This window comes from Symphodus melops (assembly GCF_947650265.1).
Source record: "Symphodus melops genome assembly, chromosome: 19".
NCBI classification, from domain to species: domain Eukaryota; kingdom Metazoa; phylum Chordata; class Actinopteri; order Labriformes; family Labridae; genus Symphodus; species Symphodus melops.
In genome coordinates, this window is record NC_136709.1 from 8,282,816 (window position 1) to 8,297,729 (window position 14,914).

Genomic DNA, 14,914 nt, shown 5'->3' on the forward strand with positions numbered 1-14,914 from the left:
GAGGAAGAAACGTGAGGGGGGGGGGGGGGGGGGGGGGCGATAGGCAGCTATGTAGAAGCTGAGGACTAAACAATATATGGTGCTTCCCTCGCTTAGTGATGGTTGGCAAACAAAAAAAGAACAATGAGGACATATAAAAGACTGCAGAACTAGCTAAGAAATGTTCTCTGTTGGGAATTGTTTGGACATGTGCTTAAAGGGAGACAGCACACTGACGGTCTCAAACTGCCTTTAAAATGTTGCCTTTAAATCGATTACTATCATTAAGAAATAAGGAGAGACTGCAGTACAAAGAAATGGACTTATATTCTTATCTTGCCTTTTTCCACAGAGATGAAGCAGCACATACCGCATTTAAATCCTAAACTAGAATGAATTTATGTCTTCCCCCCTTCTTAAATGTACATTATTGACAATTCAACTCTAAATTGAATTGAATAATGTTAGAATCTTTTCTTTAGCCATAGAGAAGTCCAAACAGAATGCTATGGAGCTGATCAGCTGCAGACGCTGCTGTCCTAACCACTGCTGGACGAAAAGGTAGTGACATTAGTTTAACCATACATTTACTAATACAAGGAGGGCAGGTCATTCACATGATGCAGCTAACAGTGTTAGTGTGCAATACGTCACAGGCTGACACACACACACACACACACACACACACACACACACTAGAGCTGGGCGATATATCGAGTTTTTAATAAATATCGATATATTTATTCACGCGATATAGAGTAGGACTATATCGTAATATCGATATAATTCACGTAACATTAAAAGTTTCATCCGTAGAGTCGCCAGTATGCCTTTTTCCATCCGTCTCTCTTAACCCCGCCCCGCCTCTCTCCCGCTCTGTCCCTCTAAGTGACACTAAACCCCGCCCCCGCTCCCTCACAACAACAAGACATCATGGAGGCAGACAGAGACGAGAGTAACGCAACCGAAGAGGAGTTGGTCAGTAAAAAGAAAAGCACCGGCTCTATAATTTGGAGATGGTTCGGGTTTAAAATATCGGATGAGCAGCAATAACTCGTGCTGTGCCTTATGAAAGGTGAAAAGTGGGGCGAGATAACCAGGGCAGTAGCCTACCATATTGCTAAGGACATGGTCCCCGTTGCAACGGTGGAACAAGACGGCTTTAAACGGCTACTAAAAGCCATGGACCCAAGGTACCAGTTGCCCAGTCGCAGATACTTTGCAAGAGAACTTTTGCCGAAAATGTACACTGAAGTCAGAGAGACCCTTTCCGTCCGGCTAGCTAACGTGTCTCACTTTGCGCTGACCACCGACATGTGGTCTAGCAGGACCTGCGAGCCGTATATGAGTTTGACGGTACATTTTATGGAGGAGTGGGAAATGAAGAGTGCCTGTCTCCAAACCAGCTATTTCCCACAAGATCACACTGGAGAGTTTTATATGAAGATGCAAAGATATATGTACAGGGCTGCGCCCAAATTAAGAAAGAAATCAGTACCTGTGTGGAAAATTATTTTTTGAGAGCAAGGAGTTATTTTATTCTGTCTGCTCTGTTTACATTATTTGCATAGCTATACAGAAAACATTTATGATGTATTTTATTTGAAGGAGTAATTTATTTTATAGTAATTTGTATTTCACAAACAGGTCATTTATTCTGTATTATTTCATTATTGTGCAGCTGACTGTGAATAAAAATGTCTGTGACTTGACATTTGGGCTATGTTGACTTGACTTAAAACTCATATTGTTTATATTTTTTAACAGAAGAAAATATCGAGATATATATCGAATATCGTGGTTCAGCAAAAAAAAATCGAGATATATATTTTGGTCCATATCGCCCAGCCCTAACACACACACACACACACACACACACACACACACACACACACACACACACACACACACACACACACACACACACACACACACACACACACACACACACACACACACACACACACACACACACACACACACACACACACACACACACACACACACACACACACACACACACACACACACGGCTGTTTTGAATTCTGTTGATGTTCTCCAAGATGGGCCGGTCTGCAGATATCGACTATAATTGAGCACTTGATGTTCAAATTGATGTTCCTTATCAAAGGGCCAAATGGTGCCAAGTCACTTTTCTCTTTTATTATTGCTTCATCTCTTATAGATTGGTTGAGCGTATAGCTAAAAGCCTGCACTGTACAAAGAATATAATTTGAATTGCAGTCACAATTTTGAGCTTTCCCACGACCAAAGAAACCGGTTTCAGTGTTGTTATTTACATTTAAATAGTGCAACTCACATTGTTTTAGTTTGTTCTGTCGTAGTTCAGTTACCGTCGTAACTTTGGATCAAGAAGATGTCCGTTTTAAAATCCAAACAGCAAATGAAATACACTCAGTATAAAAGCAAAAATTAAATACAAGCTCAACAAAGAACAGTTTGCTGAGTGCATCTCTTGGCTTCATTGTTCACTATGAGCTGGTGAGGCCTACTTACAAAAAAGGTCATTTATGCTTTAAGTTTTTTTATGAGCAGTCCAGTAACAGAGACCAAGATGTACCTGAGACTAGAGTGCCCCAAGACCAAGACCCCATACGTTCATACTATATTAATAATACTGATTGAATGTAATTGTGTACTTTGTTTCTGAAATCATAGCATGCAACTTTGCATGTTAGAATGGAGTGGCCAGAAAGCATTCACACTGGTCACACTAAAGTGCCTTTAAATGCTTTGCAAATTACAGGAACCATACAGTAAAACTTTTATGTTTTCAATATTATTACGTCTAAGTAGCTGTATAAGTAATGAATGGATCTATTCTGTTATATTCTATTCAGCACAACAATATGTTTAACTGCCATCCTGACACACAGCTCCCGGGTGTTTTCTTTTCAAATGTTTGTTCATCGTCAAACTCGTGTGGTTCGCCAGATCAATTTTGGATAGTCTGCAAACTTCCACATCCCTAGAAGGGTTAAGAGTAAAAAAACACTCCCACACTTTTGAAGAATGTGTGCGGGATTTTGTTCTCTGCTGTTATTGCATGCCACCGCCATTGTTGTTGTGTGAATTCTTCTTCTTCAGTTTTAAACTATAGTGTTTAAAACTGACCACTCTTCTGACGTGTGGGACTACTCGCCGACGCAAATAATTAATGTCGAATTTATGTCGTCAATTACGTTGACCAGCTCTAATGGGAAGCTCAGTGGTGCTACAGCAAGGATACATCTTAAGTCTTATGATCCATCTTTGATGGAAGAGCTTTTTACAACTCCAAGAAGCACAATTATTTTGGCATTCGAATCACTATGAAAGGAGCTTTCCTGTAATCATAACACGTCGGTGCATCTAATTTCATTATGCCTGTGCGCCATATGCTGTGTGAATGCCTCTCAACTTAGAGTGGGTGTCTAGCTGTGCAGCAGATTGTGGCCTATGGGTCTACACAGAGAGAGGGGCTTATCTCAGCAGCTTAGCTCTGTAGAGCTGTGAAACTGGCAACTTTCACTCTTCCTCCTCGAAGAACCCTTTAATTCTAATCTTTGTCAACGCATGGGTTATATTTGCCAGTCTACAAGGTCAGTCTACACGGTCCGCTTTAAGTTTGACTCAGGGAAGAGGACGTCCCCTGCCTCGCATAGTCCCATGATGAGCTGCACCATTTAAACAAGTGGACAATTCCCATGATTGGACATGGGACACAAGCTCAGGTCTGATCACCCTGTAGATGAGGGTGTCAAGTGTTAGAAGACCGAAACACCCCGTGATTCAAAGGTGCTCTACTGATGATGTGTCCCATGATTCTTGGGAGTCCCTGACTCATTCTCATGTGATCCTCACCCTTTCCTTATGAGTCCTTGAATCTTATCCTATGGGTCCAAGTCCATGACCTACTTTATTTATGAGAATGGTTGTCTCTCACCTTTTTGTTGATTTGTAATCATTAGACTGGTTGTTTCTTACCCTTCTGATAATTTAAATCCCTGACTAATTTTAATAGACAACATAAACTTGATTTGACTTGACTCAATGTTTGGCTGGTCGATCCGTCTCCGGTACATCACTGATGATGTTTCACAAGATTGACATCTTTCTCATGTCTGAGACGCAGCTCTCACGTCACTCTCAACTCATCAAGGCAAACCACCTACTGGCACGATGGACAGTTTTCCATCACGTCCCGCGTTTCATGATTCTAGATTTTGGAGGTGTAACAACGGAGGCAAACAATATTCAACGATAGAGCAAAATGTGACCTCAGACTTTGTGCTTTTGGTTTAAAAAGCTGTATGTCCCCTACCATTTAATTGGAGGGGCGCCCGTCCTCCAAAGTCAACCTCCTGTCCCTCAAAAAGAAGGGAACATAAAACAGTAGTTTATTTATGGAATTTACGAAATTCCTTTTCCCTCGTTTTATTTCGGCGGTGCATGGGCGTCATTTCTGCTCTTTGTTGTCCTAAACCATGTTTCTACTCTGCTCGCGTGTCACTACCAGCACCAGGGCTTATCTACGCTTCACCCTGAGAGATGAGTGTGGACGGGTTGAATGGCAGAAAGAGGGAGAATGGAGTCAGAACTTAGCACTAGAAAAAAAAAAAGACACATCCTTTTTGGTTTGTTTGACACAAAGTGCCAGATTTTGAATTTTGCTGGGCCTCTTACCTAAACAACTTACAACTTTGACATTTTCAATTTTCTGACGATCTGGAAAGATTGTGATTTTATTATGTTAGTGGCGCATCAGATCACAAGTCTCACAAATGGTCCCACACAAACAGGTACAGAGATACCTGTTTGTGTGTGTTTGTGTGTGTGTGTGTGTGTGTGTGTGTGTGTGTGTGTGTGTGTGTGTCATCATACACACAAGCTGTGTATGACGACAGTGTCAGGCTCGTTAATGGAAATTAATAACTAGATAAAGTTACGAGTTTCAATTAAAAACAATTAAAGTTTAACGGAGTGACTGCTTTCTAAAATATAAAGAACCTTGATCTTAATTTTTTCCTTCGATCCTTCAATGAATGTTCACTTTGTTTAGTGCTGCTGGTGGCAGAATTAAATAAATAAAGAACACTGTAGACATTTCAGACAAAAGACAACAGATGCATCGCCAACAACATATCTGACTATTAGTCTACTATTTCGCCTTACAGATCGTGTTAGCAGGCTGTGTTTGAAGTCGGCTGTTTGTCTGGAATGGATCGTCGTTGGTCTGCCAAGCTAACATGAGCTGAGCTGCACCCGGGTCTGAGCTCTCCAGGGTGAGGCTCTCGAGACGCGTTCTGTCGGTTTAGCTCGGAGATTGTTCTTTTGAGAGAATTGTTCCTTCATGCACAAAGAATACAACGTACTACTACATTCTTGTCGTTTCACTTGAGCAGGGGAAAACAATGTGTTTCTTTCTGAGACAGAAAGCTCACGGGCCGAATGATCACCTGCCTGTGTTTGTTTTGACGCTTCACCATACTACTGCCATTCATTTGTCAGACCATCGATTCAAACCTTGACACCTTTATATTGATTTTTTAACCGAATCGCGATTCATCTTTACATCCCTACTGTACATGCACAAGTTGTTTTCTCAAACTGAAAGGAAAACACATCAATTATATGTTGACTGAAACTTTTCCGTAGAAACTGAAACCTAACACTCAAGTCTGTGTGCTGTTAAATCATCACACTGACCAATTGAAATGTCAGAAGAAATGTCAAGGATTAAAATATGAATTCAGAAAATGCAATATTTTTCTGATGGCCTTATTTGCTTTTGTAAGTCCCAAAGAGGCTTCAGAAGCTTCCAGAACCCATCCCCCATTTTACTTCTTGAAGTAACACAAGTTACATGTCTGAAGCCACCATTTTCAATACAAGCTGCAGAGACTGCTTCCCATTTAAATGTTAAGAGCGCTGTTCGTAGCATGCTGTGACACATCAAGGGTTCTGTCACACTGGCAATCCATACTGTGCCCCAGCATGCTTCAACCCTAAAAGTCCAGTTCGTTTGGCCCGGGTAACCGCTGCGTGTCGTACTCAGGCACGGTGCACTTCCTCTTAGGCACGCTTTGGAGATACAAGAGCAGAGGCACACGGGTACACAACGCTGACAGCCTTCATTATAGAGAAATACAGAGTTTCATGACTGTATCTGACCAACAACACTCAAAATGAATCACAAAATAGTTGTCATGCTCGCCATGTTGTTCTCCCATGTGTGGACGCCTCCTTTTCTCTTTAAATTAATTTAAAGCTGTAGCTCATTAAAGTGACTCAAAATAAGCCTCAAAGTCAGTGAAGTAGCTGTCATGTTCTCTGTGTTGTTCTCTGATGTGCAAACGTGGACTCGTCCCCTCGTGTCCCTTTTTTATATTTTTCTGGCGTCCGCCTGTTTCTAAACTGAGCACGCTTCATAATACCATAAAGCACGCATGTGCTGTATTACGACGTTATGTACACAAGGTTATTGACCGTGCCTGAGCTCAATAACCTGTGCCGTGCTGGCCAGTGGCGGAATGGTGCTTGAGCACTGTACGGATGGCCAGTGTGACTGCATTCTAACAAAGTAAGTAGTCCATTATAGTTACAATGTTAAGGTTGAACCAGAGGTCACCAATCAGACGGATGGCGCTGATCACCTTCTGGATTCCACCCCTTTAAATAGGACTAGTGTTAAATGAATGGATTTGATTGGCTAAAACTTAAACGTGAAAGCTGCCTTAGTTCAGAACTGCTAAACAAGAGACTGTTCCTGCTCTCAATACTGTGAAGCAAAAGCTAAGTGTTATTTTCCTTGGTCTTTAAACCCTGAAATCCATAACAGATTAGCTGGAGTTTAGGCATTCAGAAAGGCAACATTAAATATAAATCCACTTTGAGGCAACAAGTGGTGTAACAGTAAACTGTTGGGACTGGGCTAGGCTTGGGTATGACAAAAGCAGGACAGGTAAACATTAACTAGACAAACAGGTTTTTCATGCGCTGTGTTAAATCACACAGATCTCCACAACAGAACACAGAGTACCAGTGTGTTCCTATCGCTAGCCTTCCATCAGGCCAGCAGCTAAAAGAAAACAGCCTTTCATTCCACACACCATGTGATTTATGTCATACAGTATTTCAAATTTGCGTTTTAAGGAACCCTTTGAAATACACAACAATTATACAAGAGGCTCCATAGAGACTAAAACAACGTGATCAAGAGTTTCTATGACAGAGACACTCTCTTAAAGGTAAACTGAAGGTTTTTATTTAGCCATCTGTGACTTTATTGTTAGATTTGGTCGTTTCATAAAACCAAACTTTTGACCATTTAACTTTCATTGGAGAAAAAGTAGTTAGTTGAAAAGAAATACATATATATACATAAAATAAAATTATGCCAATTACTGCCAACATCTCGTAAAGAAGAAGCCACTCATATGCTATCTAAAAATTAAGAATAAAAGTAGAGAGGAATTTAAATAGGGCACTAGATATTTACCTCGCCTCACCCATTCACTAAACAGCTTTATTCATCTGAGCATGAAAGTACCATGGTACTTCCAAATCGAAAAAAGTCACTGAAGTCCCACATTTCCCCTCTGGAGATAAATGAACTATTATCCTATTGAAACAGTTTAATCTCAATAAATCGATGCAAAAATCAAACAACCTTAGATAGCTTAAATGTAAAAAACAGATGATTCTCCTTTTTTCAAATCTCCTTCTCAAACAGCCTTACAGATCGCATGCAAAGGGACAGAGCTAAAAGGCTACATGTCAAAGTCATAATAGCAGAAGCTGTTATGGTAAAGACAACACCAGACAAAGACCTGTTTCTGACTGTCAAGCACAGTTTCAAATAGGCATAGTCTGAGATGGCTTTAACAAATCAAATGCTACTTCCAGTTGCTTTGTGTTTGACAAGTTTGAAGTTTTAATTAATTGATACAGATTTATATTCAACTAAAAAAATGCCTTTTTTTATCAAAACAATGTCAAAAGGCTTTATGTATGATTTTGTATTTTCATTATAGTGCAAAACACAGCACAAAGATCTGTTAAGATTAAAAAGGGTGTGAAGATGCCTTGTGGTTTTTTTATCCTTCATCACAACAGCAGACTTAATGTCAATCAACTTCAGTGTGTCAGCGCCTTTGAAACCAAACAGAAGACTCAAGTATCTGAAGAGTTAATACAACCCATCTATGATTGCTTATGATTGTTTTTCCAGCGCCTCACTTGATTGCCGATATCAATGTCTACATATTGGATAAAAGATGATAAGAGCCTGAACTTATTCACAAGTCTAAGCTGAGTGTTTAACAAAAGAGAAGAATCAGAAGTCGAGTGATCTCAGCCTTTACTTCAGCCACACAGAAGACTTTCTCGAGAGCCCTTTCAGTGTTGTGCTTATTGTTTCCTTTGGTGCTTCACCTTGTGATTTCCTCTCATAACAGCAGCACTTTCAGTGGACCCAGACTCGAGCAACACTGAGAGCACTCACACAGAGGAAAGTATCTGTAATGACACTATATTCAATTTTCTGTGGATAAGAGTGCATTTCTTCCTTTAAAAAACAACACTTTAGTGCAGTGTAAAAATATACAGCTCCAAATAAACCCACCTGACAGACTATCAACACTTGCACATTAACTGTTGTCCTCATGCAGGCCAACATTAGACTTTGAAAGGACAGGCTATAGCTTGGTCTTTTCAGTTAAGTCTGTGAATGTTGTTTCTCCTTCCATCAGAGAGCCCATGCTACAGCTCTTATCATGGCTAAATACTTGAGCAATCATTTCTTGCCCCGGAAAGACTCTTAATGTGTCTCGCACCCTTCCCTCCTATAGAAAATTTAAAAAAAGGTCCTTGGGGGAAAAAGCTGGTACTCCCCCAGAGAAAAATACTGCAAACGCTCAAATGAGTAAGAAATGTCCTTCAGTGTTGCAAACAGGCCTTCATACTGTGTACAATACTGATCAGATCGGTGATCAGAAATGCAATAAAGGAACTCTAACTTACAGTTTATGTCCAGCTGATGATCACATGTTGAAAGCACAATACTTGGGGTTGCAAAGTGTTTGTCCAGACAAAAGGTGTGTTTGTTTTACATCTAAATTGGCAACAAGAATTCTCAGTAGCTGATAGCAAGTTTAAGCTTAAAGGTATAATATGTAGGATTTGGTTGCTACATCAAAATAAAGATGTATTAATAATTGACTCAAACCCATATATATATATATATATATATATATATATATATATATATATATTATTGTTGAGCACTTACATTCTCTCAAATACTTGCAACAGTTATCAAAACTAGAGAAATCCATAATTTTATGCTAGCAGTTACTCATGTATTGTCAGCGGCCGCCATGACAAACATGAAATGTAGATCGTTGCCATGACGACACTGGATAATACAACAAAGACCGCTGCATACGACCATGTTAATTATTCTTTGTTGGTTAACATCTTTTACAGGTCAGTTTCACCTGTTCGTATTGACTAAAGTCAGCACAGAGTTCATTTTCACCGGGTAACAGTAGTAGAGAGAATCACTCCCATGATTCCCCGCTAACCTGGACATCATCTTTTGTTAATGTTTTGATTGAGAACCCCCTGGCGCCTGTTTTTACATACTGTGGGTTTAATTTGATTGCTTCAAAATGTTGTGAAAGCATGTTTATGATAACCCAGCCTCAATACAGAAGTACAACGTATTATTACGTTAAATTCAGACTTTTACAATGTTGTTGTTTTTTTTGTTTTTTTACAATTGCTCATATTGCTATAATATTGAAATTAAGATCAATTGCACAGCCCTAGTTGCCAGCGACTGGTGCATCAATATCTTTTTTTTTTTTGGTAGGAATATTGTCAGCAGTTAAAACAGTGACGGCTGGAGCTGGAAACAGTTGGTAGCTGTTTGTGCCCCCATTGAGAGAAGTGATCAGGTGGTCTGTTGGGCTCCTGTAATTAACTACTTCAGCCAAATCCAGCCAGGCATGACTAGCAAATTAACATGCAGCAGCTTTCACACTCTATCCCACAGATCTGCTCAGTGAGCAGAAAACCAATACCGGGCCGCTCTGAAAATAGCCCAGGCCACAGATTGTCCTTTTCAACTCCAATACCACTGATACTACAACTCTGGTTGTACGGCAAAGCTACAGACGGAGCAATTCTCATGAAGCTTGATAGACAGAGAGCAGGTCTTTGACAAGGTTAACAAGTTGCTCTTCTTTTATCTCAAGATTTATAAAAATATTCAGGGAATGTGAGTCATTTAACTTGCGAGTCTACAATCATCTTTCTTTTTTTCTTTTTTTAAATAAAATGCATACATATCAAACAATTGACCTTTGGGTCCCCTAAAAGTCTTATACTCTATCTCTGACTGTCTGATGTTAATGTATACACTATCATAGCTATTATCCTACCAGGGAATTGGTCTTGACAGTTACCTTTCCATAAAGGAAAATTGCTATTCTTGCAAGTATTATGATTAGTATGACTTGGAAAAAAATACAAGATGCTGACAAGAGTGAAATAGGGCTGAAAATATTCCCCAAGTCCCTGTCCTGTCTGGCACAGCACCCCATCTCTCAACACAGCTTCCTGTCCACACAGGAATCACCAGCGCCAGGAGGAAATCCTTCCTTAGCTGAAAGCACAGTGAAATCAGGGTGTTTGGAGGGCATCAACACGTAGGCTGTACTATCAGCTGCTGGACAAACAGACCAGCCTTATCTCTGACTGCACATGGGGGGAAGAAAAACAGAGCTGTGTATTGACCTCCACTTTGGTTGAACTACTCTTGACATTGAAGCCAAGGTGTCAAACAAATGGTTCAAACCCCTCAAAATCTCAATTCCCCTTTATTCCCAGAGACATTTCATTTCAACTGACTTTCAGTCCCATTAATGTCAAATGTTACAAAAAACAATCTGAGCAGGATATCTTAAAGATTTGAGACTTCTTTTTGGAAAAAAAAACAACAACCATGTTTTAATAGTACAGTAAATAATAAATGTCATACACACCCTCAATAAAGACAAATTCTGAGGGCAATACCTGAACAGAAGTGACATACTTTAAAACACTGAGAAGCACACATCTTATGTACACTTAGTCTTTTTCAATGTTTCCATATCTCTTTATTCCCTCTTGACAACTTTCTTCCACTCCACATTACTGACTGAGCTTGTTCTCACTATGGGGATATTGTAAACAAGCTCTGGTCTAAAAAACTATAAATGTCACCTTTTTTTGTAAGAGTTAACTCAGGTTGGATGCAATAAATGATGATAATGTTATCCAATAAGTATAAAGTGTATCAAAAACAGGTTCTATTAGTTCATACAAAACTTTGTTGTGCAGAAAAGGTCAAACTACAGCAGAGCAGAATCATGCCTCTGTTATAATAGTTGACTTACACAGGGTTCAAACAACATCTTTACCATACTTTTATGACTTCTATATACATACATACACTGCAATTCCTTGTCCAATTCAATGAACACCAGACTCCACAAGTGTGGCAAGTTTTCATTTTCCATGATTTTTAAAGTATACGTATCGCAGGTTAACTTACAGTAGTTTGAACCAATCAACCAGCTGGGTCTACTCTCTGTTTACATTTAAGTTAAATAAAAGGTGACTTGTGTTTTCCACGCACTGTTGAGATGAAGAGCTGATACTATTCATTTTAAAACGTCCGAAAAAAAGTCCGATTAAAACGAGGCAGAGTGGCAACAAAATAATGGTCTTGCATCTTGTTTGTCAACGACTCATTCACTGACAACACAACATCAGTTAGCATTGGCTAGCAAGTTAGCCGCCAGGGGTGCTAGCTCCCATTTGCTAGCATTCATGCCTTAACAGTGTCGCTTGTCTTCTATTAAATAAAAAAAAACACATTGTCGGAAAACAGCAGGAATTTGTCAAACACTTCAATTTGCAATGGGTGTTTTATCTGTTATTGTGTGAATTTATTTATCCTGTCAGTTTGCTTCCATTAGTCACCGCAGTGACAGCCAGCTAACCTGACGCGTTGTTTGACGTTAGCTGTCGGCTGATGCTAGCTCGACTAGCTAACCCAAGGCAAAGCAGCAGCATCAAACGCCTGGTGACATTTCACTCACCTAACAGTGAACGGAGGTGTTTGAGCCGGGTCAGTACATCCTTCTTTGGGTCCAAAACTTTCTGTGTAGATTTCTTGACATCTCCATGTCCCCTTCGAGTGAACATTCCGCTGTAAATTGCAACCGTGGAAGCGTAAATCACCTGCGTTTCACCATTCACCGAGACTCCAGTGTGACTGTCACTTCCCCCCTCACCACCACTCTATGCCTGCTCGGTAAACATTCATCCGACGGCCGCTAGTGTCCTCTTTCTGTGAGTGTATCAACACGGAAGCACAGACTGACAGAGAGGAGTGGTTGACCACTATGAATACGCCTCCTTGTTTACAATCGTACCCTGAATAGATGTTTCTTCGTGTGTTGTTTTTTCTCTGAATCATTTAACCTGTCGGGTTGGCTACCTCTCTTTTTATATCTTAAAACGATAATGAATGCATTTTGCAAAGACGTTTTTTACTCTCCTTCCAGTCCAATACAATTACATGTAAGAGACACGCTTCAGTGCGACGGCCTGCAGTAGAATTAAGGTTGAACTGACAATATTCAACAACATTGTTGTCACTTGGGCTGCTGCTGTACAGCTCAGCTTTGATAAAATGATGTTGTGACCTGGATGCTGTAATAGCTCTCAAGCGCCCTCTGGTGTTTGACGTGTTTCATCACAACGTGGAAGAAACGGACTTATTTGGATAATTCATTTTTTGTTCATGTAACGCATTCGGACAGCCAAATGTAGAAAAGCATTGAAAGGAAGAAATAAATATTTGTATATTTCAAATATTTGTATAACTTTAGGTAAATATGGTGTGTTGCATCCTTAAATTTAGGTCCTCATTTTATTAAGATAGCTCTTGTTTGATATGTACGAAGATTTCCAAAAAATAAACAATTCACAATTAAGGAGAAGAAAACACGAGTTATTTTTATAGTTATTTTTTTAACATTTAACAGAAAATAGTTGTCAATTCATATCCTATCATTGACCAATCGAGTTATTCAAAGGCTACAAGAAAGTATACATTTAAAACAACCACCTCTATAGTTTGGTTTATTTTAGAATAAATGAAGTGACCTTAAATAATCCACAATTTGAGAAATACTATATTCAATTAGAAAATACAATGTGTATATTAGGCTTGGCTATTGTACATCGCAAGGCAGTTTGGAACATTGGAACTTGTTAAATGATAAAGATGGTGATTGATAGGTGATTAGAAAACTTAAATGATGGCTGCAATACATTCAAGTGTTTCAATTGCAGGGCTCATAAGTGGCTTACTTATGCAGCACTATATTGGAATAGAGTCATTTCTGTGTTACAGATTACAGAAGTGTTAAAAGGATTAAATGTCTTCTGTATTTTGTGTTAGCAAAGTATGAATGGAACATTTCAACATTTGATATCCTTTGCAAATGAACCGCACTACTCATGCCTCCATTTTAACATGCTATAGTTAACAGAACCCCTAGTGTCTCCCTACTCATTTTTAATGCACTGTATTGTTACAACAGTAATGATGAACAAGGAAGCCTAACTTCCAGATGAAAGAAACTTGTGGGCTTTTTTTCTATATTCACACTTACAAAGCGGGAAAAAAGGTAAAAGAGCTTCAAGACTTATTCAAGCTGCTGCCACTTGACTCTTTAAACTTGAGCCTGTGATAAATGAATATAAGAATACAAGGGTTTTTTTTTAAATAGAAGAGCTCTCTCATAGTTGGAGTAAACTAGGGCTATGCTAGATTGAACAGAGTTCAGTGTGCTCATGACTTTAAAAGATCCTTGTAAAAAAAAAAAAATGATTCTACATGGTTTAGCAGATGGCAAATTCCATTTTGTAAAGGAAAAAAACTTTTTATACTCTTATCTGGATCTCTGTCTTATTTTGGTGGCAATTAATGTTTAGGTCTAGATGGGGAAGTTATTTAATTTACATATTTTACTGAAGACAAAGCTTAGACTGCTGAGTCAAAATGAAGAACAATTTTCGGACTGAGCAAATTCGTTCGAACAAGTCCTCTCACAAAGAAACAGTTCGGAAGTAAAAATGTACAAGGAACCTCAAAACCTCATTTTGTTGCTCTATTTTTTTACATGTGTAATGACAATCTCATCTCATGTAAATGGCTTGGACAAGAGGGTTTCCATAAGTGCTAATTTATACAGAGGGTTTTCGTTTTGATTGATAGCCAACATTTAGGCCACAATAGCATGATTGCATGATACATTTTAATATAAAGAGATGTAGGTATAAGACTGTCTGTTGAAATGCATAGACACAGAAAGTGCTGAAAAACATTTGTGTTACTCTGCAAAATTCCAGTCCCATGTCAAATTTTTGAATAGGCACTTTTGGGGAAGCAAAACAAATAATGAATAATATTACAATATGCTGCTTGTGGAGCGTAAATGCAGTATTGCATGCAAGGTTGTGATGCTGTACTGTATATAAGCACTCTGTAATTATCATAAAGTGACTCACCACTGTGCTGATATTCCGTAACTCACTCACTCCCAGTGAAAAAACATATCCACTGTCCTTCCTAATTACATTTCTAATATGCAACATGCCGTAATATCAAGTGAACTCTGATTAAAGAGAAAGCTCATTTTCAATTTATCTCACTTACCAAAATTAAAAGAAATGCTTACTGTGAAGTTCTGGGCTGACCCACAATTTACCAGGAGATGGCGCCTGAATCATTTGGTTGTCTTATGCTTTTACATACCAATGCAAGCTGCACATATCATCAAATTTATGTTTATGTACACATGGACTGAAA

The 14,914-nt window shown here is 39.1% G+C and overlaps 1 protein-coding gene across 4 annotated transcripts in view; it reads right to left on the reverse strand.

Annotated features, from left to right (window-relative positions):
* The window catches only part of ralgapa2 (Ral GTPase activating protein catalytic subunit alpha 2), an 89,462-nt gene extending 76,787 nt beyond the window's left edge, over window positions 1-12,675 (reverse strand). For 3 of the 4 annotated variants that reach the window (XM_079370439.1, XM_079370436.1, XM_079370438.1), the window contains exon 1: window positions 12,132-12,675. In XM_079370439.1, the coding sequence (XP_079226565.1) occupies window positions 12,132-12,237 (106 nt within the window). In that variant the 5' untranslated portion in view covers window positions 12,238-12,675. The remainder of the gene's footprint in view (window positions 1-12,131) is intronic. The other variant, XM_079370437.1, reaches the window with a different exon arrangement.
* Between the last annotated feature and the right edge of the window lie 2,239 nt (window positions 12,676-14,914).